Source organism: Gekko japonicus, unplaced genomic scaffold, assembly GCF_001447785.1.
Source record: "Gekko japonicus isolate JY-2015 unplaced genomic scaffold, Gekko_japonicus_V1.1 scaffold2, whole genome shotgun sequence".
Taxonomy (NCBI): Eukaryota; Metazoa; Chordata; class Lepidosauria; order Squamata; family Gekkonidae; genus Gekko; species Gekko japonicus.
In genome coordinates this window covers 1,049,670-1,075,663 of record NW_015175358.1, presented here as the reverse complement: position 1 = coordinate 1,075,663, position 25,994 = coordinate 1,049,670, and the positions used below count along the sequence as shown (strand labels likewise).

Here is a 25,994-nt window from a genome sequence, read left to right as displayed (position 1 = left end):
GCCAAGTCGAGTTTGATGGTGGTGAGCCGATCTTCTGCATTTTCAGCTTCCTGGGTCCAGGCCATCAGGGAGACAGGATTGACAGTCTTCAGAACCGTTTCTCGGATGTCTGCGTTGAGTCCCAATCGATACATCTCAGCCAATATATGATCAGGGTAGTCTCGGAGCTTTGCTGCTTGCTTGTGGAATTCCAGTGTGTACTCGCGAACCGACTTCTTGTTCTGGCGGTAGGTGCGGAGAAACGCTTTAGCTCTTTGGCTCGCGTTGACATCTTCAAACCTCGCCCGCAGCGCCCACATGAATGCTCGCAAATTCAAAAGTTCCGGACCGCGGTCATTGTGCAGTCCAACATACCATGTGGCGGCGTCTCCTTTCAGTCTCGCCGAGATGACATCAATAAGGCCAGCTTCATTTCGGAACAGGTGTCGGCTCTCTTCTACGAATTTATGCACTCTCACCGTGAAGAAAGCGAGTTCATCTGGGTTGCCGTCAAAGGTAGCCTCCAGTAGATCTTTGGGTCTGGGCCGTGGAGGCCTTACCAACGGTCCCAGCTGACCCGGAACTCCCCTGAGAGGGAGACCCGGACCAACCGGTGGCCCCGCTGGCATTGGCCTCATCGGTGGCGGCAGACCCGGTCCCGGCGGACCCCCCGGCATCGGCTGTTGCACAGGCCCTTGCTGAGGCGGTCCCGCCGGCGGCTGGACAGGCACCTGCGGCGCGGGAACTCCCGGTACTTGCAGCGGAGGTCCCGTCGGCGGCTGAGCAGGCACCTGCGGTGCGGGAACTCCCGGTGCAGGGACAACTTGTTGCTGCGCGGCGTGTGCGTCAAGGAAATTAGCCATTCTAACGTCCATCATTCCCGGCAGAGCTTCCATTACATCCTGGAATGTCCTCAACAAGTCCCTCACCGAGTATTCCAGTTCTGCCAGTCGTTCCCCGGTGGTTTCCTCCGGGATGGGGTCCCGAGGTCGATAGTCCGGGGGTGGGTCATAGTCCTCTTCCGTTTGGAAGGCTCCGGTGCCCTCCTCATCCTCTGCGTGGCCTCGCGGCCCCGATGGCTCGAACATCCACTCCTCGAGGTCTTGCTTGGAACTCCCCTTCTCCGAGGTAGTCCCCGGCTCCGGGAACAATCCCTTGTCAAACAGACTCTCACGTAATCCGCTCCCCCGACGGGAGTACACCTCTCGGGTGCCCTGAGTGTTGTACATAGTCCAGTCATCCTGCTGTTGAGTCTTCCGCGGACCCCAGTGCGAAGGGGTCGGAGGCGGCCAAGACAGATGTGCAGGCAGGCGGGGAATCGTTCCCCCCACGGCACCCTCCACCGAGGCTGCAGTCGTGAACACCAAAGGAGCGGAGGTATGTGGGACCGATCCTGAGTCCCCCTCCGTGTTAAGTAGGTTTCCCTCAGTTCCGCTCATGATCTTGCCAGATTCGGAACGATAGGAGAAAGAGAGTTCTAACAATATGTTGGATCCCCAAGCATCGAGAATAAATCCACGTTTTCAAGAAAAGCAAAATTTATTTCAAAGCGTTGAAGACATACTCAAACACGTTCTTTGTTAGAACTGGGGATACACAGTTAGGTCAAGCATAATAAAGGAAATTCAAACAGATACAGATCCAATGAATAGCATTCCCGCTGGCGGGCTAATGAAACGGTTGCGCGCCCAGTCCATGGGAACCAGGCAGAACATCAGACAAAACACAGGTGCAGTACTCATGAGAAAAGCAATAGGCAAGCATTACAGCCTCTTCTCCCCCACACAACCTCCAGCAGTTATCTTGTGCATTCCAACGCAGGAGCAGGATGATAGAAAACAAGCCGGGTGCAACAAGGAAAGGATATGTACACAGAGGTCACAGAAAACAGAATGGCAGCTTGCTGACATTAGGCCTTGTTGATGCAGCCCCTTGCCCTGTGCTGCATTCTGCTTGTGAGGCACCTCCAATCCTCTGGAGACGGCAGGTTGCTTGGGGATGGCAGGGAAAGATCTGCTCCATCAACTCCTTGCATGAACTCTTCCACGGGATCCAACCCCCTTACTTCCACCACCAGAGAGCAAGGCAAAGAGATCTGGATCTCTGAATTCACAGGAAACTACGCTACTCTGAAACCTTTGGATTGTTCATCTTCACTGCAGGGGTTTGTGTTTTTCAGCGGCACTTATAAATGTGGTCTGTTTTGGCATCCTTGGCCAGGGGTGTGTGTGGAGTTACACATCTTTGAACAATGACACCTGGCTTGATGTCGCTCTGGTAGGCAGGCCACCCTGGGTTCAAATGGAACACGAGTGTGGTCTGACTAGGCCAAAGCCAAGATTAGGTAAAAGGTAAAGGTTCCCTTGCTCGAAAGCCAGTCGAATCTGACTCTAGAGTTGCGGTGCTCATCTCCGTTTCAAAGCCGAAGAGCCAGCGCTGTCCGAAGACGTTCCCGTGGTCATGTGGCCGGCATGCCTAAACACCAAGGCGCACGGAACGCTGTTACCTTCCCACCGAAGTGGTACCTATTTATCTACTTGCAATTTCTTGCTTTTGAACTGCTAGGTTGGCAGGAGCTGGAACTAGAGATGGGAGCTCACTCCATCATGCGGCACCCAGGTCTCGAACTGCTGAACTACCGACCTTCCACAGCCTGCAGTTCAGCGTCTTAACCACTTGAGCCACCGCAGCTCCACAAGCCAAGATTAGAGGGAGACAATTCTGAGCAGGACTCAAGGTGGTTTTCGTCACTGGAGTCTGGCTAAAAGAGGTGTTGTGCCACATCTCATACAGGAATAGAAAAAAGGAACAGCCTGGTGACCTATAGGGCCCAGGCATTCAACTTGACTGTTCTTAGTCTTCACCCATTTCACTTGTGGAGCGGATCAGGAGAATTCTCCCAAGCAAGACTAATACCAACAGCCGTGTACCAAATGAACAAGGAGTTTTCTCAGCACTACGCCTGCATGTTTATAGGAATCTCCTGTGCTGTACAGGAATGGCTGTGTGATTCCAAGTACAAAAAACGGTTCTGAGGCATTTAGCATTCTAGACACTGAGCCAGCCCATAATAATTTTCTATGCAAAGTGTTTCCAATAACAAGAACTGTGTATACTCTTGCAACAAGCCAGCATTCGAACTGTATCAATTAAACATCCATTTTGGTTCACTACCAGAGAGCTCTTGGAGCTGGCTTTTGCCTATCAAAAGGATACACTTTGGAGATCCCTGGAGGAGTTTCCTTAGTCAGGCTATGAAGTAAAAACCTAGAAATATTGAAGAGCGTTTCAGGCAAATGGAAACTGAAGGGTTCTTCCTGCAGTATTTTTAAAAAGAAAAAAAAAAGTAGGTTAAGCCAAATCAGAATCGACAGAATTAAAATGTTTGCTCATTTCTATCTTGCCTGATAGGCCTTTCATTTATTTGGACAGCAACACCACCAGAAGAGTCCACATGATTAGATTTAAACTTGACACAGATGAAAAAAGGGGGCTACAAAGATAAGCTATTCAAAGGAGAATCCTGCATCAGCCTCTATATGAAAGCAGATGCCGAACACCCAGTGGCCCCACGACACACATTACATCAGTTAACAGCCTTGTGAATGGTCCAAAGGACACAGAGTGAGCTAATTTGGAAGTGCCGCGTGAACATCTTACAGTGTATCTGTGGATGGAGTGATAGACATGATAAAGTTCTGCCAAGTGCTGGAAGTGGTGAAACTTCTGCAACATTTCAGTCTTCTGCTGCTGGTCCTCTGAGGGAGGGAAAGGGAGTATCAGTACAAAAGCTCTGATGCGCTGTCAGCTAACAGTGAGAGACTTAACTCAAGAAAGTTTGCAGACCATCCCAGTTATGGCATTAATAATCCTAGGAGATCAACACTGCTAGACATGCGTGCCTCCAAACAGAGCTCATGTGGTTTGACGATCTTCACATGTAATTCTGTGCTTCAAGAGCAGGAAAAATTAAGAAGATAAATGACAGTGATGCATAATTTTAAACACGGCACTGGTTAAGGCTTGAGAGAGAATACCAATTGCCTTCCATCTCTGGAAACTTGGTCCCCATCTATCTGCAGACATTACAGACCGGATTTCCCATGTGTACATTAAAATCTGAGGAGCCACAGGGAGTAATTTATAATTTCACAGCCCAATCCTGTTGAGTGGTGCCTACTCCCAAATAAGTGTGCATAGACTGTAGCTTTGGTTCAGTGTATGGCCCTTGTACCGTGTCACACAACAGAAAGTCCGTGGCTAGAAAGCATCTTTATTTTGGTCTCACCAAGCCAATGTCTTTGATGATGGGAACAGCAGATTTGGACCCAGGTTCAAACCTCAGATCGGCTACAGAGTAACCAAGTGGTCCTTGGCCAATGGATGTCTCCTACCCTAAACCCCTCTGTGCTATAGGACCAATAATGATCTATTTCGCAAGATTATTATAAGAACATAAGAGAAACCATGTTGGATCAGGTCAATGGCCCATCTAGTCCAACACGCTGTGTCACACAGTGGCTACAAACCAGGTGCCATCAGAAGGTCCACCAGCGTGGCCATAACTCCAGAAGCCCTCCCATTGTTGCACCAAGAATACAGAGCATCACTGCCCCAGACATACTGTTCCATCTGTACCTTGCTGCTGATAGCCACTGATGGACCTCTTCTCCATATGTTTATCTAATCTCCTCTTAAAGCTGTCTATGCTTGTAGCCGTCACCACTTCCTGTGGCAGGCAATTCCACATGTTAATTATTCTTTGGATGAAGAAGTACTTCCTTTTATCTGTTCTAAATGTACTGCTCATTAATTTCATTGTGCCCGTGAGTTCTTGCATTGTGAGAAAGGGAGAAAAGTACTTCTTTCTCTACCTTCTCTATCTCATGCATAATTTTGTCATGTCACCCCTCAGACATCGTTTCTCCAAACTAAAGAGCCCTAACCTCCTTAACCTTTCTTCATAGGGAAAGTGTTCCATCCCCTTAATCATTTTAGTTGCCCTTTTATGCACTTTTTCCAGTGCTATAATATCTTTCTTGAGGTGCAGTGACCAGAACTGTAGACAGTATTCCAAATGAAGTCGCACCATCAATTTATACAGGGACATTATGATACTGGCTGATTTCCTAATAATCCCCAGCATAGCATTTGCCTTTTTTATTGCTGTCGCACACTGAAGTCAACATCTTCAGTGAGTTATCTACTATGACTCCAAGATCTCACTCCTGGCCAGTCTCTGCCAGTTCAGACTCCATCAATGTGTATTTATAGTTAGGATTTTTGACTCCAATGTACTTTACTTTGCACTTGCCCACACTGAACCTCATTTGCCATGCCGATGCCCACTTGCATTGATGTTGATGCCAAACACTGATGCCCACTCACATCAAGATTATGAGTATTAATGAATATAAATGAGTTTACATGTACAGGCTGCAGTCCTAAACATACTCTACAACAACTTTGGTGGGATTTAACTTTCTGCAACCATGTCTAGGAGTGGGGTTTAAAGCTAGGATCCTAAGCAAAGCTACCTGCACATGAAGGCTCTTGAAACACTGGACTGGTGCTTAATGGTGCAATATCAGTTACTATGAATGCTCAGGAAGCAATTTTTGTCCGGGCCAGTTTGGCTGGAGATCCTGGAGGGTTTTTTTTTTTTGTCATCTTCTGGATGTGGAACAGCGGTCACTGGAGGTGTGGAGGGGGAGGTATTTTGAATTTCCTGCATTGTTCAGGGGGCTGGACTAGATGACCCTGGAAGTCCCTTCCGATTCTGTGATTTTATGACTTTGAGATCCCTTCCCTGACCAATAAAGCTGACAGAGGAGACTTACAATGCAGTCCTCTGCAGAATTACTTCAGTCTAAGCCAATAGACCTAGACTGGGGGGGGGGGGGCTTTTCTGTAAAGGACTGCACTGTTAGATTGGGAAAATTTTCTAGCAAGTCACAGTTTTGAAGTATGCCCAGCAGGGACTTAGGGTCATTACTTGGCTTCCCCAGATATAACAACAGAATAGCCAGATTTGAGTCCAGTGGCACCTTCGAGACCGACAAGATTTTCTGCATATAAGCTCGTGAGAGCCAAAGCTCCCTTTATTGGATACCTGATGAAGGGAGCATTGACTTTCAAAAGCTCATACCTTGAAAAACTTGTTTGTCCCTGAGGTGCTACTAGACTCAAATCTGGCTATTCTGCTGTAGAATAACACGGCTACCCTCTGAAACAATCTTCGCAGAAGGCACCAGATACCGCAGAATTAATACTTATTAACATATCTTCCCTTTAAAGCCCATGCCCAGTTAAAACCAGCAGCTGTGAACTTTTGTGCTCCAGCCACGGGTTCAGTGGCATGCTGATGAATGAGGTACCCTGGAGGGTTCAGACGGAACCACTGAGAGCCTTTCTAAGTAAAGAAGAACTTAGTAAAGAACTAAGTAAATTTAGTAAAGAACTAAGTAAAGAACTAAGTAAAGAAGAACCATAACCACAAAGGAAGACCAAAAAAAAAAGAGATTACATTGTGGGCAGTGTTCCCTCTAAGCTGGGTTAGTGTGAGCTAGCGGTGGCTCAAGTGGTTAAGACACTGAACTGCAGGCTGTGGAAAGTCAGTAGTTCAGCAGTTCAAGACCCGGGTGCCGCAAGTCGGGGTGAGCTCCTGTCTCTAGTTCCAGCTCCTGCCAACCTAGCAGTTCGAAAGCAAGAAATTGCAAGTAGATAAATAGGTACCACTTCGGTGGGAAGGTAACAGCGTTCCGTGCACCTTGGTGTTTAGTCATGCCGGCCACATGACCACGGAAATGTCTTCGGACAGCGCTGGCTCTTCGGCTTTGAAACGGAGATGAGCACCGCAACCCTAGAGTCGGATTCGACTGGCTTTCGAGCAAGGGAACCTTTACCTTTACCTTCACACACATTTTTGTTTTAGTTCAGGGAGGATGGCTCCAGAGCAAACTAATTTATCCAGTAGCCAAATTGCCAGTAGCTCACAAGACTCCAAAGCTTAGAGGGAATATTGATTGTGGGTGGTCACAGAGGGATCAACACGGGGGGAGGGGGGGAAGAGAGAAGAAACAGGGCTACAATGCTCCTTAAAGTCCCAAAGGAAAAATCCCAACAGAGCAAAACACCCACAATGGATTGAGGACTGTCAGTAAATTGGTTTATAATGAAATAACCAAACATATGAAGCTGCCTTATAAAGAGCTCATCTAGTTCAATATATTCTCCGCTCTGGTTGGCAGCAGCTCTCACGGTCTCAGGAAGAGAAAGGCCTTCCCTGACTCTTTGCTATCCAAGATCTTTCGGCTGGAGATACTAAGGACTGAACCCAGGACCATCTGCACACCAAGCTGGTGTTCTACCATTGAGTTGAGGCTACTGGGAATGGCCTAGGCCTTCATTAGATCAAAACACATACAAACATGTCGCCTGGGAAGACCTCCCCTCCTTATTTTGAGACCACAATGGGGTACAGAAGACGTCTAGTCAACTTGGAAGACATAATATGACTTCAAATTAACAATGAGATAAATGCTTGTCAGCTATTCTTAAACATACATAAACAAGGTAATACTTAACAATATAAATACTGGATTGCAATATAACAAAGAACAGAACCTTGTACAACATGATTTACGAAGAGGTTTCCGTTAAGCCACCAGAGCTTGTTAGATGTTCTGCCTTTGTGCATGAATAGGTCACCTGTAAACTTGCCTGCTTTTCCTTACCTTGAGCTATATCTAAACACTGCATGGACAGCATCCAGTAATAATATGCCGCATCATTGAATCGGCTCTCTACTACAGCATTGTGAGTTAATTGTTCCAGCACTTTTACAGCTTCAGTCTGTCTGCCAGCCTTGTGGAATGCTTGAAAGGGGGCCAAAACAAAGAAGATTTTACAGAGTGATTAAACCAATTAACTTGATTGGAATTAAGAACAGGTCCTGCAACCAAACAAAGAGACAGATGAAAGGGATTAAATCCTGACATGGTTCAACATGGCTGGGAGGGGGGGGATTAATGTAACAGAAGAAATATCAGAAAAGGTAGTTTGTGGCTTTTGTAGTACTTCAAGCTACTTAAATGCATATCTAAAAGACCATCTTGTCCCAGATGGCCTTGTGTGCCAAGCGTGGCTCGCAAGCTGCCACCTGCTAGTTGTTCACTCACTTAGTGTGGCCCACAAGGCATCGATCACAGCCTGTGCTTTTTCCACCATGCCCCCCCCCCCAATGGGTAGAGGGAAGAGTGATCTCTAGGGGTGTTTAGGAGGTGCCGCAAGTCTATTTTATTTGCAAGGGATTTTAATGTACATTTTAACTTTTGAGTTTGTAAGTTGCCTTGAGCTACAGGGAAAGGATAGACATACATATTTTTTACAAACCATTCTAATGTCACAATCCACAAAACACTGTTGCTTTCTTTATTTCCAGGGTGCTTCCTCGGGGCTTCCAACTGGGCCCGTGGAAATGAATGGAGGTTATGCAGCAGCAGTGCTAGATGGACTGCAGTGCTCTAGTAGTGGGAGGGAGAAACAATATGGCTGGATACCTGCCTGGTTAAACATTTTCTTACCTTGCGCTATAGCTAAATGCTACATGGATAGCATCAGCTAATAATATGCTGCATCGTTCAACATGAGTGCTGCAGAACAACCGTAGTTGAACAAAGGACCACACAGAAGGGCTGATTCACACTTAACTTGCTGGACTCTGAACAAAATCCAGGCTAAAAATGGCAAAGTGCTGAAGGGTAACTGGCAATCGGGAACTGCAAATATGAATTCAGTTGGCCAGGTTTTTACCTGCTATAAATGTAGGGGGGGGGGCCTATTCCCCGTGACTGCAGAGAGACCTAACCCACGTGTAATTCCGAAACAATAACAGTGCCCTGAATACACCCTTTGACATTTAAACTCAGGCACTTGTAACCTGTTCAAAACGCAAAGCACAGATTGGTTCTAAATATAGAGAGTCACTAGCTGCACTTTAAAACCCAGCCCTCGTTTCTATTTGGTAAATGTAAGTGACACAAAAATGAAGTACAGAGCATTCAGAGAGCTTGATTCATCGGCTAACCTTTTCATGGCACTGTTTCCATGAACTTTCCAGGAATACATGTAAAGAGCCTGCTGCTTTACAAACTGCCCACGCTAGGATTTTGGAACTTTTCTTTTTCTTTTTTTTGCCACCAAGACACAGCTGACTTACGGCAAACGCAGTAGGGTCTTCAAGGCGAAACTTGTTCGGAGGTGGTCTGCCATTGCCTGCCTCTGTGTAGGGACCCTTGACTTCCTTGGTGGTCTCCCATCGAAGTACCAACCATGGCCAACTCTGCTTAGCCTCTGAGACTGGGCTAGCCTGACCTACCCACGTCAGGGCAGAGGAGAGAGCTCCTGACAGAGCAGCAGGGTTCATGTTTCACTGATATACCTTAAAAAGTCTGAATGCTAATGATAACAATGCCCTTTGACAGCAAAACATTACAACCTGCTTCCAACTGGGGACCTATTATCTCACCACCACCCCGCCCCAATAATATCAGTACAATCCTAAACAGAGTTATGTCCACTAGGCCCACTGAACTCAATGGACTTAGAAGAGCGTAACTCTGTTTAGGATTACATTGTGTGTTGGCAGGATCTGGTTAGATTCTTCCAGTGCTTTCTATGCAAAATTACATCCTTCCCAAATAAAAATGTTCAGTGCTCTATTTTTTGCTTCTAGTAGGTGACCAGCATATTTAGTGTTATGTTCATCTTAAACAAAAAACAAAACATCACACACACCACATGTGCAGTCCTACCTTTTTGGGCCTCTTCAAACCTATCATTCTCTGCCAGCCACTGAGCATATGGAACATAAACATCATCCTTAAATTCAGGATGCTTTTCACACAATGCGAACGCCTGAAGTACAAAATAAATTCATTCTTGACATACTGCAAAATACACCACCAGTTATAACAGTGCTTTTCATATTCATGGATAAACCTGATGGAAGATATCCAAAATAATGAAATTAAAGACGCACTGGATTAAGACCCAAATTAAGTATCACTAAGAACAGGCACCTTTGTCAGCGTACAATTGTGATATTCCCAGATAACCTACAGGTAAAGCTGTGCACCGTTTTACTTGGGAGGAACCCCTACTGAACACAATGAGACTTATTTCTAAGTCAACAGGAACAGGATGATTCTGTAATGTTTTAGGATACTTTTCTCTAAGGTTACCATCTTATTTCTGTGATCTACTTTAGCTCTCAACTATTATTTTGCTCAAGACAATTCTTGTTGCCTTGACACAAAGTGAGCCATATCATGCCTAGCAGAGTGTTGTTACAGCTCAACATAGGTGAGGACTGACAAGGAAAAAAATCAGCAGAGTGTCTGCTGTGTGGTTCAGACTCAGGGCCGGCCCCATCTTATTTTGCACTCTAGGCGAGAGGGAACATTGCACAGGAGTGTAACCATTTATCCAGGCAAGTTTGTTAAAAGCATTTTGTGCAGCGCAGGCGAGACCAGCTGTTCCCCGACACACACTCTCTAGCAAGATGACTTCCCTGGAGATGGCTGGCGGGTGCCTCAGCCGGGCGCTTTTGCGGAAGGGGGAAACCCGCGCTGGAAGACGAAAGCCTCAAATTGCAAACAGCCCGCTCCCCCGCCCCTCCTTCTCACTGGGGGGGGCATTCCAGATCTCAGGGAGAGGAGAAATGGGGGGGGTTGGCGCAGAGGATGCTGCGCTCGCAGTCAGCGCTTCTGGGCGCACTTGCCGGACTCGGGGAGAAAGAGGTGGCGGCGGTCACCTGGTCAGGGCTTTTGGTGAGGGCTGGGGGGCTTTTGGTGGGGGGGTGGGTGCAGTTTGGCACCCTAAAGGCTGGCCCGCCTAGTTAGCCAAGTGAGTGAGCCGGCCCTGTTCAGACTGCAACTAAAGGTTTCCTCAGGTGATAGGCTTCCCATTCAACTGGGCAATTTGTTCTCAAGGACTCGAAGAGGAAAAAGTTGTTCTTAAAACATACTTCAGCATATTAAAAAACATGTAGTTTAGTTTTAATTTTTTCCCATTTCACAACCAAGACCAAAGGCTAAATGAGTCTTCCTTGCAGAAAGTATCCCTTACCTCATCCCACTGTTGTGTCTCCACATGGAGCTGTACCAAAGCCTTCAGGTCACCAATCTTCATGTAGGTTTCTGCAGCATAGCCATGGTTGAGTAACTTTTTGAAATAGTAGGCACATTTTGTCAATGGCTCACGCTCTGCTTTATCTAACTTCCGGGCAATATCGATTAACCTAAACACGAAACCCAAGAAGAAATTCCAAGCTCATTGATTGATTACAGCTCCTCTGAATTCTTGCTGTATCTTTAAAACAAAAGTGATACAGCCATCAGGCAGACATTTATGTGTGCACTTGAGAGCACATGTATTTATATTTGTGCTCCAGCAGTCCCCTGCCAAGCCACAAACTTGCCTGTTTATGAGGAAGCTGCTGGAGTATAACAGTAAAACAAAAGTTTCTAGCTGTATCAGTCCAGTGTTCCAACGTGCATGCTAGAATCTTGCTAGGTGGATTTCACAGTCAACACGGAGGAACAGTGTGCTGTAGTACGGAGAATGGGCTCAAATACCCATCAGTCTCTCTCCCTGTCTCTTAGACTCACAGGATTGTTGTGAGGATAAAATTGGGGGGGGGACGACACACAAAACATCATATTTACAGAAGCTTGTTGGAAGGGTGGGATAAAAATCAAACAATTAACATAGTTCTGGAGGCCTTTTCATATTTTCTCTGGAATTTTATTAACACTCAAACCTTTCCATGAAAAGCAGGTTTTTCTTTCAAACAACTATGTTCTTAAGACCCTGAAGCCAAATGTACCATTCTTACCACCACTCCATTAACTGAGAAACTAAAGATCAGGATAAAAAGACCTCACCTTCACAGTATACTCATGCTACAAGAGTGTTTGTGAAAATGGGTTGGGAGGACAGAGAAGCATGAGAGAACCCCTGCTCTCAGAATTCCTGCCCATTTGTTTCTGTTGTACCTTCCCCAAAAGCTGCTCCTGTCAGAAGCCCTTAGGGATTGTAGTGGGAAGGGGTACAACAAGGCTGCAGCAGTTAAGGAGGGAATCCATGGAAATTACAGACCTCCACAGTGTTCGAGCAGAAGAGCCTTCTGCTTGTACAAGCAGATGTTTGGATCTGTCCCAGCCTTCTGGGCATTTAATTTATACCAGGAGAAAGGGGCCATACTTTACAATTGTCTTCCATTGTGGACTAGTACATCATCTAGCACAACTGAACCCAGATTCAACTCTGGGGTTTCAAATATTTCAAAAGACATACTGTGCAACTAGAGAAACGCTAGATATAATAGAATAAGAAATCAGAATTATACCCCACCCTTCACTACACAAAAGAGCCTCAGAGCGGCTTACAAACTCCTTTCCCTTCCCCTCCCCACAACAGACACCCTGTGAGGTCGGTGGGGCTGAGAGAGCTCTTTTGAGAACTGCTCTTTCATAGCTCTGACAGAACTATGGCTTCCCCATGGCATCCGGCAGCTGCAAGTGGAGGAGTGGGGAATCAAACCTGGTTCTCCCGGATTAGAGTCCGCACACTTAACCACTACACCAAACTGGCACTTAACCACTACACCAAACTGAATAGGCAACAGACTAAGCTCAAGACTATTTTGCTTGGCACACATGTCTAGTTCTACACCTAAAGAACTGAGGTGATCCCCTGAGGATCTGCCAGTACCACTAGGGCTCAGCTTGCTCCCGGTGTGTTTGATGAACGACAACCTTTGTCTTTCCCCTGCCTTTTTATTTGTTGGCCCACCAACATTTTCACAAGTAGATGTTGTGGGATTTTTGGCACTCAGGCCTATCCCAAGATAAAGAGGCTAAAAGTTTCAGTGTTCTTCTCTATCCCTACAATAGGAATTTTTCTAACATGAGCAATCCACAGTCACCAATGTTCACTGAAAGCAGACAACAGTTCCTCTGAAGGTATCACAGCAGGCAAGACTTACACATCAACCCAGCCATGATCGCCGCTGATTTCTATGGCCTTCAGGTGCTCCCCTGCAGTAATGTACATCTCCACAGCTGCTTTGGGTTCATTGATGTTCTTGGCCCAGTCCGCTTGTTTGGTGATTAGCATCTTTGTATCTTTGGGGTCTCCAGAGCCAAGGAAATCCTGAGGAAGTGCAAAACATGACTTTCTGCCTTATGCTTTCTGTAACAATCACAGTATCAGATGCCAATTCTAAATACACACTTTCCTACCAAATCACTTTATTCTCATAATTAAATGGCAGTTCATATCACATTATGAACAAGAAACAATAAAAGCAGAAATAATTGACTTAAACAGAATTATGAACGGTTACAAAATGCACAGAAGGATTCTCATAGAATCTGTGACCTACCTACAGTGATCCATGCGACGGTCACCTCGAGATTAGACTACTGTAACACTCTCAACATGGGGCTGCCCTTGATGCAAATCTGGAAGCTGCTGCAGCTAGTGCAGAATGTTGCAGCCAGGCTCTTGATGGGCCTCCCTAGATGGGAGCACATCCGGCCGGTGCGACAGTCACCTCGAGATTAGACTACTGTAACACTCTCAACACGGGGCTGCCCTTGACGCAAATCCAGAAGCTGCTGCAGCTAGTGCAGAATGCTGCGGCCAGGCTCTTGATGGGCCTCCCTAGATGGGAGCACATCTGGCCGGTGCTGAAAGCACTGCACTGGCTGCCAATAGCATACTGAATCCGCTTCAAGGTGCCGGACCCTGGCCATGTAGGGCTTTAAACCAGCACCTTGAAGCGGATTCCTCCCAGTTTCAGTTACCATCTTTGAAATGGGAACCAGAATGGTCTTAACGTCACAGGGTTGTTATAAAGATAGATATGATAAAGCGAACAAAATGCTTTTGACTTTAACACAGATGCAGGCCATTAGATCTAAACTTTCGGTATCATTAGGCATACCTATGGCAGATTGGTGAGACCCACTGGCAGCGCAGGTATCAGGTGACCCACTGCAGTAGTTCGTACTCATTGGCAAGAAAAGTTTCATGTCAATCTAACTGTATTATCACAGAAATCTTGTACACAAAAAGATCCACTGTTATGTATAAGCATAGGAGACCTAAAAAAGCTATTAGAGATTGGATAAATTTAAAAAGGGTGAGACAAATTGGCAGATTAGGGCTTTTTAAAAAACAACAAGGGATTATTGCTGCTCAGTATACAGAAAACACATACTAAAGATAGGTCACAACTGTAACTGTGCTTGTGGATATCACATGCTTTAGAAGATCCTGCTGTTCTGAGGGGTGTCGCTAAAAGATAGGAGCATTTTGTCTTGTCTGACTGCTAAGAAGCTGAACCAAGAAACGAGTGAGCCAGTGCTTGTTTTGAGTAATTGTGTTTTGTAGCTTAGATCATCGAAATAAATTAGAAGCAGAAAGTTCAGTTTCCTGAACTGCAATCAATTTACTTGTGAGCTGACGGTAATGCTCGATCCAGTGTATTGATAAAAAAAGTCTAAGGCCACACGGCTCACGTGGTTTCCAGAACTGTGCCTGTAGCACAGACGTCTTTGCTGCAAACCGTCCAGGGTCATTTGCAATCATCAGGACTCACCAGATGAGCGCTGGAAATGTCTAGTAGCCTAAGGCTGACGGACAAAAAGGAAAACCTACTGGAAAATCTCTTGGAAAGAATAACTGGCAAACCTAAGCTTAACTAACCAATACAATTTCCTCAATTTAATTTCAGCTACATGCTACATGCGAACATATGTAATGGCAGGGTTATAAACAAACAAACAGAAGGAACAGACATTTCAGAAAGGGAGATTTGGAGCAGGAAGACAGCAAGGAGGGGAAAGGCTACGTAGCGTCTCCCACCATCGCTTCTCTGCTCAAAACCAGCCCCTTTCCAAAGCTGCACGTGTGTTTTCGTGTTATCGCTTTTTGGGCCCCTACGCGGAGCTCTGCTCAACAACAACTCAGAAAAGATTTCATGTCACTCTACCCTAGTTAAGTGAGCCTCGCTGTTGCCAAAATACGTATTAGTGAGATGAAATTTCTAAGTCCATGAATAAGATTTATGTCGCAGAAGACTTTTGGCATGGCACTCTTGTAAGACCTTGCAGTGAAACACAGAGTGTTAAGTCACACTTGCAGGAGAAACACAAAAGGTAATTTAACCCTAACCCTTGCAGGAGAAACACAAAAACCCTTGCAGGAGAAACACAAAAGGTAATTTAAGCACAGGATATACAATCTGCATTTTAGATGAGTTTCCCTCACCCCCACCCTGAGGGGGAAAAAAAATCAGAAATATAGACACATGTCACAGCAACGCTTTCGTCCAGTAATAGACAGAATATGTCTGCAACGAGTGATGAATACAACTCTGCAGTGCACTGCTTTTCAGGGATACTGAGAATAAAAATACTGCAGGAGACTTTAAAAGCACCCTTGTCCACATATAAACCTGTTGCGTTCTTCAAATACAGAACAATTTATTTCTCCATGGGAATTCAATTTTCAGACCCACACAAAAACAACCTCAAGGCTTGCTTGCATGATCAAAGGAAACAAAGGATATTTCAAAGGTTGCTAACTCAACGTGGTTACAAAGAAACCAGCTAAGGTGCTTTGGGAATCCCAGGATATCTCAGCCACATGCTTATGCCTCAGCACAGCAGCTCTCATGTAGACTTAAAGGTCCCACTGCATGCATAGGGTTGGATCCAGACTACATTTTCTGCTAGTAGACCCCCAATGTCACTCTCATGCTGTTCCTGAGGGTCTGCTGTCCCCCAGGAGCAGCTTTTTGGGGAGACGAATCGGCTGTGATGGGGGAGCAGGAAGGTTGTGTTCCACTGACAGAAGTGCTTTGCATGAATGTAAAACAGTGGGGATCCAATCCACAGAAAGCTGGAATGCCACAGCTCACAACAGCATGGAACACCTTGCATATGCAATAGGCGGCCTCCCCCCCCACACACACACATTATGAATTCTGGAACACTAAAGGGCTGGCCTGAGTGGTTGACATGACCGCTCCCAGTTGCCCTCCCTCAAGCGCTTAAGTCTAGGTAGCCCGCTGGTTTACTGAAGGGCTGTGGGTGATTAAAAGAGAAGGGAGACTGCTAGCGTGACAATGGAGGAGGATGTGAGATGAATCTGAGAAGACATGGTCAAAAGCTTATTTTAGAGTACTCTGTGATGGTGATGGCAGAAAAGAAACATCAGCTTTCTGTCACCATTGGGAATGCACAGTGTGGTCAGAGGCATTTGGAGATCTGGTCTGTGGGAGGAGGCGGACTGCTTAATGGCAAACGGTGACCATTTTGTTCAACATTCTGCAGATAAAATCTCTTGCGACCTTTTCAACTTGGATGCTACACTAGCGGGGACAGGGTCAGATGGTGCCAGGGTGCCAACTTGTCCAGCTGTTTTGGATACTTTTTTCAAGTTATTCATTCAGAGGATGTGGACAGGGTCCTTGGTAGTTTTGAGGCTTACTACCTGCTTGTAGGACCCTTGCCCTTTCTGACTACTTAAATCTGCTGGGAGAGGGGCTGGCTGAGTGGATCAGAGAGGTAATTAATGCTTCCTTAAGAGAGAGGGGGTGGGTCACCCCAGACTTGAAACAGGCTGTGGTGCATCCATTTCTACCCTGGACCCCAGAGATCTCATTAACTACTGTCCAGTCTCAAAGGTTCCATTCTTGAGCAAGGTGACAGAACAGGTGGTGGCTGGACAGCTTCAAGCTTTCCTGAAGCACATTGTTTCCAATCTGATTTTAAGCCTGGTTATGGCACTGAGACAGCCTTAGTCACCCTGTGCTAGGGGATGGACAGAGGGAGCATGACTCTGTTGATTCTCCTGAACCTCTCAACAGCTTTCGATATCAATTATCATGTTATCCTTCTGGACCACAGATCTGGGCTGGGATTGGAAGGCACTGTTCTGCAGTGGTTCTGGTCCTACCTGAAGGATAGGTTTCAGAAAGTCATACTGGAGGACTGCTACTCAGCCCCTCTCAGGCCTTTGGATACATTTTGTCCCCTATGTTCTTTAACAAGCACAAGAAACTGATCAAGTCATCCAGAGATTTGGGCTGGGTTGTCACCATATGCAGAGGACACTTAGCTCTATCTTGTACTCTGAGCTGATCTCCAGGGAAGCTGTAGAAACCTTGAACCAGTGCCTGAAGGCAGTTTTGGAGTGGATATCCCAACAAGAAAGAAGTGCTACTGGTGAGCAGGTCTGACCTAGGACTAAGGTGTCACCTGCTCTGGATGGAGCTGCACTCCCCTTGAAGGAACAGGTCTGTATTCTGGGGTGTTCTTGGACCCTGGCCTACTACTGGATAGGTATGAGGCAATTATGGCCAGGATAACTTTTATAAACTTCATCTGATTAGCAAGAAGTGGCTTCATTAAAAAAAAGACTGGTCACTGTGGTGCATACCCTGATTACACCCAGATTAGATTACTGCAATGCAGCCAAGATGTTAACTAGAGTGGGTTTTAAAGACCATATCGCTCCAGTCTTGGCCTATGTACACTGGCTCCTAAATCTATTTCCTGGCACAATTCAAAGTGCTGGTGTTGACCTCTAAAGCTCTATATGGTTTGGGACTAACATACCTTAAGGACCACCTGCTCCCTCATGAATGTACCCAACCATTGCAGTCATATTCCGAGGTCCTGTTTCAGGTACCCCCACCTTCCAAAATTAGGCAGGTGGCAATCAGGGAGAGGACCTTCTTGGTTATGGCACCAAAACTCTAGAACTCTCTCTCCAGAGATACTTGTCTGTCTCCTTCTGTAGCCATCTTCTGCCAGGACGTGAAGACTTATTTGTTAGTTTGTTTCATCTGGTATACCCTCAGTGATCTCCCCTTCTCGCCCACTGTTTTAAATGTTGGGTTTTTTTTTAATGTTTTATTGTGTGTATTTTAGCTCTAGTTTTCATGATGTGTGTGTGTTTTGTTAGTTTTAATGGTTTTTAAGACGTAGTTTTAATTACATGATTTTAATTTGTTAGCCGCTGTCATGGCCCTTATGAGATCAGAAAGGTGGGATATAAATTTTGAAAAATTAATAAAATAAAATATGATTAATTGTAACAACATTCTTGTTTACATAGGACTTGATCCCTCAGAACTGTAAATGGAACAAGTTCACAAAAGTGATTTTTGCTATGTCCCCCTTCCCACTGTAGTACTTGGAGTACTCCTCCACAGCCACTACTGAGGGTTGGGGTACCCTCAGGAACAGTGTAGGATGTATGGAATACAGATGGGAAAGGGGACATTGGGAGGGATGATTTCACCTTTTTGGGTGGCGTGGGGGAAGGGGAAATGGCAAAAATACCTTCTGTGAACTTGCTTCATTCATGTTGCTATGGGATCACACACCTAGTCTGTCATGACAAAAAGAACTAGAAATGAAGCAAGCACTGGTTTTTATCTAGAGATTTTTCCATTCTTCATTTTAAAGGCTTCAGCCTTTGAGTACAAATAAGCTTGCAGAAATTAAGGGGCTATTATACAATTATAACCTTTTATGTAAACAGACACTTAAAAGACTTAAAAGTCACCATGTTATCATATTTAAACAAAAATAAAACCAGAAGCAAGTATTTCCTAAATTCACAAGTGCTAAAGAAATGTTATCAGCCTTGAATTTATACAATGACTAGGGCCAAAGCAAATGTTACGTGGGAGATCTATGATGAAATTTTCCCATGTTTACTTTTTAAAATGTAGCTGGGGAGGAGGAAGCCTGCAGAAATTAGATCAAAACTTAATGGTTTCTCTCATCCCGTTCTCCCAATAGAAATCACTCAGTAGGAACAGTAGGCAAAAGAGTACCAGTCTTCCCCCCCACACACACACACTGTGGCAAACAGCAGCTTCAGGGCAGTGACAAATGGTGAAGAAGAGATGTTAAATTCTCACTCACCTCCAGAACCATGGCCCTGAACCTTTGCCCGCCACCCCAGCTGCTTTTTAATATGGGGCAAAGTTAGTGTGGTGTTGTACTAGGTCTAGAGATACCCATTTTCAAACACCCACTTGGCTATGAATCTCATTGGATAAAATAACATTCAGTGAAAAAGTATAATCATATTTGCAAGGCCAGCCATAAGCCACGTAGATATATTTGATAACATATAAAAATTATGCCTATTAAGGACAGCCAGCTCTTGAACACAGCAGCCCAGCGGCTCTCATTCTGTCTTGTGATTTGCTAGGAATTCTGTATCTGTATTCAATATATAAATCATGCCCCCCCCAAATTCCTATAAATGCTACCTCCGTGTACTTTTAGTGTCTTTGACTCCCTCCTTTCCTCTTGCCAGAGTTTATGTAAAACATTACATAATGGACACCTTTGGAAAAACCTATTTCTGTGTAATGCGGACTCTACACAAAGACAGCTAACATAAAGCGCCATTCCTTATGTGGATCCTCCACCTAGCATGGACAATCAACACGTCTGCATAGCACATTCTTGTTGGGTGGTGCTAATTCAATGACTCCCCACATGATAAGCACCGCTATATACATAATGAGTGTTCGAAGTAAAGGACTTTTTGCCTCAGACTACAGAGGAAGACTACAAGAGAGTCAGAGAGCTAGACGGGCAGGACACTGACACCCTTGCTTTTACTACTCTCTGATGCTATCCCTTTGATGCGTAGCTTGCTGCTTTTAGGGGAAAGTTTCCTTCCTTCCAGCTTCTTCCTCGCTCTCCACACACCTCTTCTCCATCTTGGCACCATGAGAGCAGGATGTCTTTCCTGCATCTCCATCCATGTAGCTAGTTAGACTAGATTAGAGAATCTCTCTGTCCTCTATCCTGTCTAGAATGGAGTTCCTTAAATAAAAGGACTCAGGCCCCTTCACACGGAGCATTTGCCCCGCTGAAGGCACGGGAGTCCCGCGGAGTATCCGGGAACGATCACCCGGGAACATCTGGGAGGCGTAGCACTCCTGTGGCGAGCCGCCGAAGCCGCGCAGTAAAAAACTAGTACACCGCATGTACTAGCAAACGCTTTGCCACGGGCCGCCTATGAAAGCCTCCCAGTGTGATTGCGCCGGCGCGCGGCTTCCTCCCCCGTTGTCATCTTTGCTGCGGGGAAGCCGTCGCCGCGTCTGATCGCATAATAGCGCATCAGAATGCGACGGCGAAAATAGCTACGCTTCGCCCCCGCGTTTTCCGGCACATCTGGCCGGGGCCTCATATTAGGTTTTGCAAATACAAAGAGGCTCCACATGTAACTTTGTTTCTTGCCCGCGCACACACTGTGCCAGGTGGCTCTACTGTGTTTATGAGCCTTGTACACTCTGCTACCAATATAATCCATCAATGAGGCATGAGACAAAAAGAACCTTGGACACCAGGGCCAATTTAAATCAACATCCCCCACAAAGAAAATACCTGTATACCTTTGCATAGTCAAACATGCGCAAGTCAGAATACATATCGAGAGCCAGGTTCTCATGGCCACTTCTTCTGTACAGTTTGGCTGCTTCATGGAACTTTCCCTGGTATGCAGAAACATCTGCTAGAAACAGGTCATTGTTGCTCTCCCCACGCTTCTTCCTCTCCTTAAAAAAAAATAATAAAAAAGACAGGAAATATTTTCACAAAACATAATCAGGCAGGAAACAAGTTTGGCTGCAGCCACTGAAAATATGAAGCGGTGATTCACAAAGCTTTGAAAAGTGGATTACTTGCATTTAAACCAACTTAGTCCTATTGACATCAATGGCATTGTTTCTTAGCATTCCATGCAAAAATATCTCCCCCTCCCTAGCATTCTGATAGAAAGCAGAAAACGCCCCACCATAAAATCAGGAAACAGAACAGTCAAAAGGCAGGAAACAGTCTGGTCGAAACTCAACTCTGCCATTTCCTAAGGAAGTTCTTTTAATTTTATTCTGTCATTTATTAATGATGATTAATACTTCCAAAGGTTCAGTCCAATCCATAAGGTTTTCTATAGAAGATTTAATCCAATATTTTTGTTTGTTGAACAACAAAATAAGCCAGTATAGAACAGGCCTTAAAATTTAGAGATCAACATGAGATAAAAATAAAGAGTGTGTGAAATGTCTACTACATATGATATAGACCCTAGCCAAAGTTAGCCCTTGGCACACCCCTGTACCAAGAAAGGCAAACTATAACCACTATTAGCCTCATTGCTACTAAGGTCACTCCCAAAAGGCACTTGATGGCTGGTTGATCTCCAACATGTAGAAGCAATGCTCGGTGGAACTCCTCTCTCAAGCTGTGACACATGTTTTCAAAGTGCCTCACAACAGCCAAGGACAACCCTAAAGAAAATGTCTCCATTGCTATTTTCAATCCGTTGCAACCAGTAACTTGTCACTGAATGAGGAACTAAATACTTGTACTTTGAAGTGAACCACTGTATAGGACATATGGCACAGTTAAGAAGCATTCCTGAAAAATGACAAAGTCACCAGTAAGATACTGAACTACAACACAAGATCCCATTACCCTCTTCCATGCCAGTGAGAAATGAACCACTTCTGGCTGTCAAGAAACAAAACTCAACACCTTCACCCCAATAATTTATGTGATATTCTTGGCATTTCCCGCTACTTCCCCAGAAGACCATCATGCTCCGCAGATCAAGATCGACTGGTGATCCCTGGCCCCAAAGATGCCCACCTAGCCTCAACCAGGCTCAACCTAGCCTTCTTGGTTCTGGTGCTGGCCTAGTGGAACACTTTCCCATGAGAGATCTGGGCCCTGCGGGACCTAATGCAGTTCCGTAGGGGTGGTAAAACGGAGATGTTCCACCAGACCTATGGTTGAGGCGATAAGAGACTTATCAACTGACCTCCCCTTCCTGCACCGCTTGTATATCCAGATACAAGTAAATCATACCGCCATCCATCTGCCTGTCAGTACCAACTGTTTGTTCCTGCCTACACATTCAGTAGTCGGAGAAATCAAGGGACGCCATCGGTTATTAATGCTGCTATTTATAGATGTTATTTAAGGTTATTAGTACTGATTTTATTGATGTAACGATTTTAAGTGTTAATGTATTTATATGGATGGAAATTAGATGCATACATTGTGTTGTAACCCACTCTGAGCCTGCTTGCAGGGAGGGTGAAACAGAAGCCCAATATATAAAATAAAAATATAATATAAAGATAAAATCCCTGGGAACAGCTGACCAAGCATCCTGACTCTTCTCAAACAGAAAAGGCCATGCTGGTCTGAACTGTATGTACAGGAGATATGATAATAAAGGACCACACGGTGAAATAGATAATACAGAGAGTCCAGAGCTCTTATGTAAGTGCATTTTGAAAATGTGATTAAAGAAACTTTGACACCAAACAAGAAAATCTGGCAAACAACAGGAGCATCTGTTGTAATAGACTTTGGGCTGGCACACAAAGCTATTATGCAAAATGGCTCTACAGCATGACAAAAGAGAGGGTAAGAAGCAGAGCATCAGTTGATAAAGCAAACAGATGCAGTGGCTCTTGCCCACCCAGGCCTGGCACCTTCAGCCATCAAGGCAAATGTAATAAAAATTAACCCGAATGATCCAAAAGGATCTTGAAAGTATAAAGATAACAGAGAGTTGCTATAGCCCGTCCACCATACAGGTGGGACCCTCAGATGCCAACATTATGCCAGCGTAATGACACTTCCGTTGGCAATGGAAGGGCCTATGATCTCCACCAGTTCTTTCCCACTGTAGACCTCCACCACTTTGCACTCCACACACTGTTCCCTGGGATGTTCGTGAGCAGAATTTCAGAGCACTCACAATGGGCAGGAAAAGGGAGGTGGAGAACTCCACTGGTGGTATTTAGGATACAACACGTATTTCAGACATGGGCATTTATTTTTCATGAGGAGGAATGAATGCAGATCTGGCCCATTTCTTTGGAGATGACAGTTTGGCTTCAACTTTTTTAAAAATCTCAATGTTACTATTAAAACAGTTTTATTAATCTGTAGAATTATTTGAAATTTCCTACGTTTTCCCACCCCGCTCTATTCTCTGGTCCCTTTCCCTCATCAGTCCAGCTAGGAAACTCATGCAAATTGGACAAATTTTAAGAATGTGTATTTACATTTTTGCCTACTTGTTGAAATGTGTGATACTTGGCAAAGCTCTTAGAACTTTTGACAAGGTTAATGAAGCAACATGCACACAAAAATAAAAGGTCAGTTCAACTGTTCGCTACCCTCAGATTTCAGAGCATAATACCTATTTAATAAACAAGACTGAAACATCAGAAAGTGGTGAATCTTTTATTTCTATTTTAAAAATTAATGGCCACCATCTGCACTATCAGTTTGTTGTTATGGTGATCAACATCAGCGAAATGCCTATAATTTTTAATTAAGTATTTCATATTTCAAAATGCAGCCTCTTCCAGTGAAGAAACAAGGCACTGATCACCATTTTTTTAAAAAAGGTCATTACTGACAGCTAAGAATAAGTTACAAATGAGGACTTTTCAAAGCCATCACACCAGAAGAAATAAAAATATCTTCCAACAATTTGAACCAAGTGCACAATAAACCCCCCAATGAAATAAATGTAAGGCTTCAGAAAGAGATAGCTTTAATTGGTTGCCACCTGCCTTGAAATGTGTGGCCTGTTAGCAGGGAACAAAATCAGTTTTCTATCATAAATGAAACTCTGAGAAAAGATGTGTGTGTGTATGCACCTGTACACACATGCTGTCAGAAATGAATGAGATCAATTGCTGTTCTAAGAACACCACACATCTTTAAAAGCAATGGCCTTAATAATATTGCTCACAAATTTTGCCATTAAAAAATCTGAAAGGAAAGGTTGGGCAGACCACCTGGGTTACCTCTTTAGCTGCTCAAAGTATCACTCTGTCTTTCATTCCTGTCAGAACCGACAGCAGGATCTAAGGATATTTATGTTATTTAAAAAGCGCTGTGTGCCACTTACAAGTCTTTTACTCTTTAGTGCCTCTGGCATTTTCACATCAGATATTCTGAAAGCTGGCCTTGCTGAAAACTAGGTTGTATGAAAAAAGTTTAGTCACACAGGATCCTAGAGCAGTGATTAAAATGTACATTGTTCACCATGTATCTCCCTTATTCAGGATCTGTCTGGGAGGGCACACCTGGTACCCTGCTCTACTCTCTATTCCTCTCCCCTTCAGTCCTTCACATACGTTATCCAGAAATGGATATCATTCACCTTTAATTATCTGCTCAATAGATTCAATCCTATTCCCTTTTCCTCAGTGTTGTGCAAGGCAGTAATATTTAATTCTGAAAACTGCTCCTCCCTTTTCCTCCTCCTGCACCTCTACAACAGGACTAAGGTTTGCAGAGATTATGTTTACGGAGGGCAGGAGCCCTTGAGCAAAACTAGAAAATATCTACTAAGCAGTTTGCCTGTCTTCTTCTGTAATCTAAAAAAAGAAGGAAAGAAAAGGGGGGGTGCTTTAAACCACAAATGCCAGCCATTTTCTAAACTCTTGTTTCAACTGCAGGTGAGTGAGTGTGTCACGGGAATAATCTGGCATTGGGCTGATTCCCCAGCTGAGTTACAGAGCTTGATCCTATTCCAGGGTGGCGTAGTGGTTAAGAGCAGTGGAGTCTAATCTGGAGAACCAGATTTGATTCTCCATTTTTCCACATGAAGCCTGCTGGGTGACCTTGGGCCAGTCACAGTTCTCTAAGAAGTCTCTCAGCCCCACCTACCTCAAAAGCTGACTGTTGTGAGGAAAGGAAGGGAAGGAGATTGTAAGCCACTCAGAGACTACTCAAGGTAGGGGAAAGTGGAGTATAAAAACCAACTCTTCTTCTTCAAGTGTGTCATGGCAATATTTTCAGCTAGTACTGGAAATCTTAGACTTATTGCTCCTTTGCTAGCATGGGCCCACAAGAGGAGCATATTCATTCTGTTCCTCTCGTCAGGCTTCTTTTGCTTACTTTTACATAATACAGGAGAAAATTATACTACAGAAGGATGGCTTCTCAGCATTACATGCTACTATGTAAAGAAAATCAGGAATAATCACTTCAGGAAGGAAATGCCTCATGCAAACAGCACAGAAGTATTCTAGTCAGCAAGGAAATCAGCACAGGAGGAGATCGGCACCAGTTAGCTCTGCTTCGAAAGACATGTGCAAACACAGCAGGTGCGTGCTACCACCAAACCAAAAAACAAATAGGAAAACTTAATTTTCCTTCTCAAATGTGCAAAAACATACTACCGAAATGTTTGCAATTTTTTTTCTCAAGATCATAATGAATTGTGCTGAGATTTATCAAGCTGCTGCTGAAAGTTACGCTATCTGGGATAAAAGAGAAACGAACAGAAAGATTAATTTGAAGTTCTTGCACACACTGAGTTTGGCGAGAACATTACAAAAAAAGACATGGAGATTTGGCAGTGGTATCCCTCATGCTAATTAGCCACAGTCAGAAGCACGTCATGAGCGCAGAGATGGCTTTATGCTATAATGGTTATGAGTGTAGGATGCTTAATTACCCCATTAACACAGCCACTGAGGAGCCCCCTTATAGAGCTGAGCCTCACTTTTCCATGATATATTCCAGTGTGTGCTTTAACTCAGCTTAGAGAGACCATATTTAGTTCCAGTTAATGCAGTACTGGAGGCTTGCTGCTTTGATTTTTCTTCCCTGCCCCCCCCCCCCTCCCCCCACCCTGCCTCTTAATGATAGATTCTTCCAGTATTACAAAGCATATTTGAACTACATTTCCCTCTTGTGTGAATCTTCTCCCAAGATTCTCAACTATGGCCCCTGCCACATGGCAGGGGAAAAGCCTCTAAAAGCTCGGCTTTTAAAAGCCGCACCAAAGTTGAGACGCCGCGGCGGGATCCCGCTGAGCCCCTACCCGCGGCGCCTTTTCTGCCCGGCACGATCAGACGCCAG

General features: G+C 44.8%; 1 protein-coding gene across 1 annotated transcript in view; it reads right to left on the bottom strand.

The window, feature by feature from the left end:
* IFT122 (intraflagellar transport 122) overlaps window positions 1-25,994 on the bottom strand; it is a 78,083-nt gene that overhangs the window by 17,081 nt on the left and 35,008 nt on the right. The window contains exons 17-23 of the mRNA XM_015425250.1: window positions 20,486-20,647; window positions 13,031-13,197; window positions 11,110-11,281; window positions 9,795-9,897; window positions 7,716-7,856; window positions 3,640-3,737; window positions 3,196-3,296 (exon numbers count right to left, since the gene is read on the bottom strand). Coding sequence (XP_015280736.1) covers window positions 3,196-3,296; window positions 3,640-3,737; window positions 7,716-7,856; window positions 9,795-9,897; window positions 11,110-11,281; window positions 13,031-13,197; window positions 20,486-20,647 — 944 coding nt within the window. The remainder of the gene's footprint in view (window positions 1-3,195; window positions 3,297-3,639; window positions 3,738-7,715; window positions 7,857-9,794; window positions 9,898-11,109; window positions 11,282-13,030; window positions 13,198-20,485; window positions 20,648-25,994) is intronic.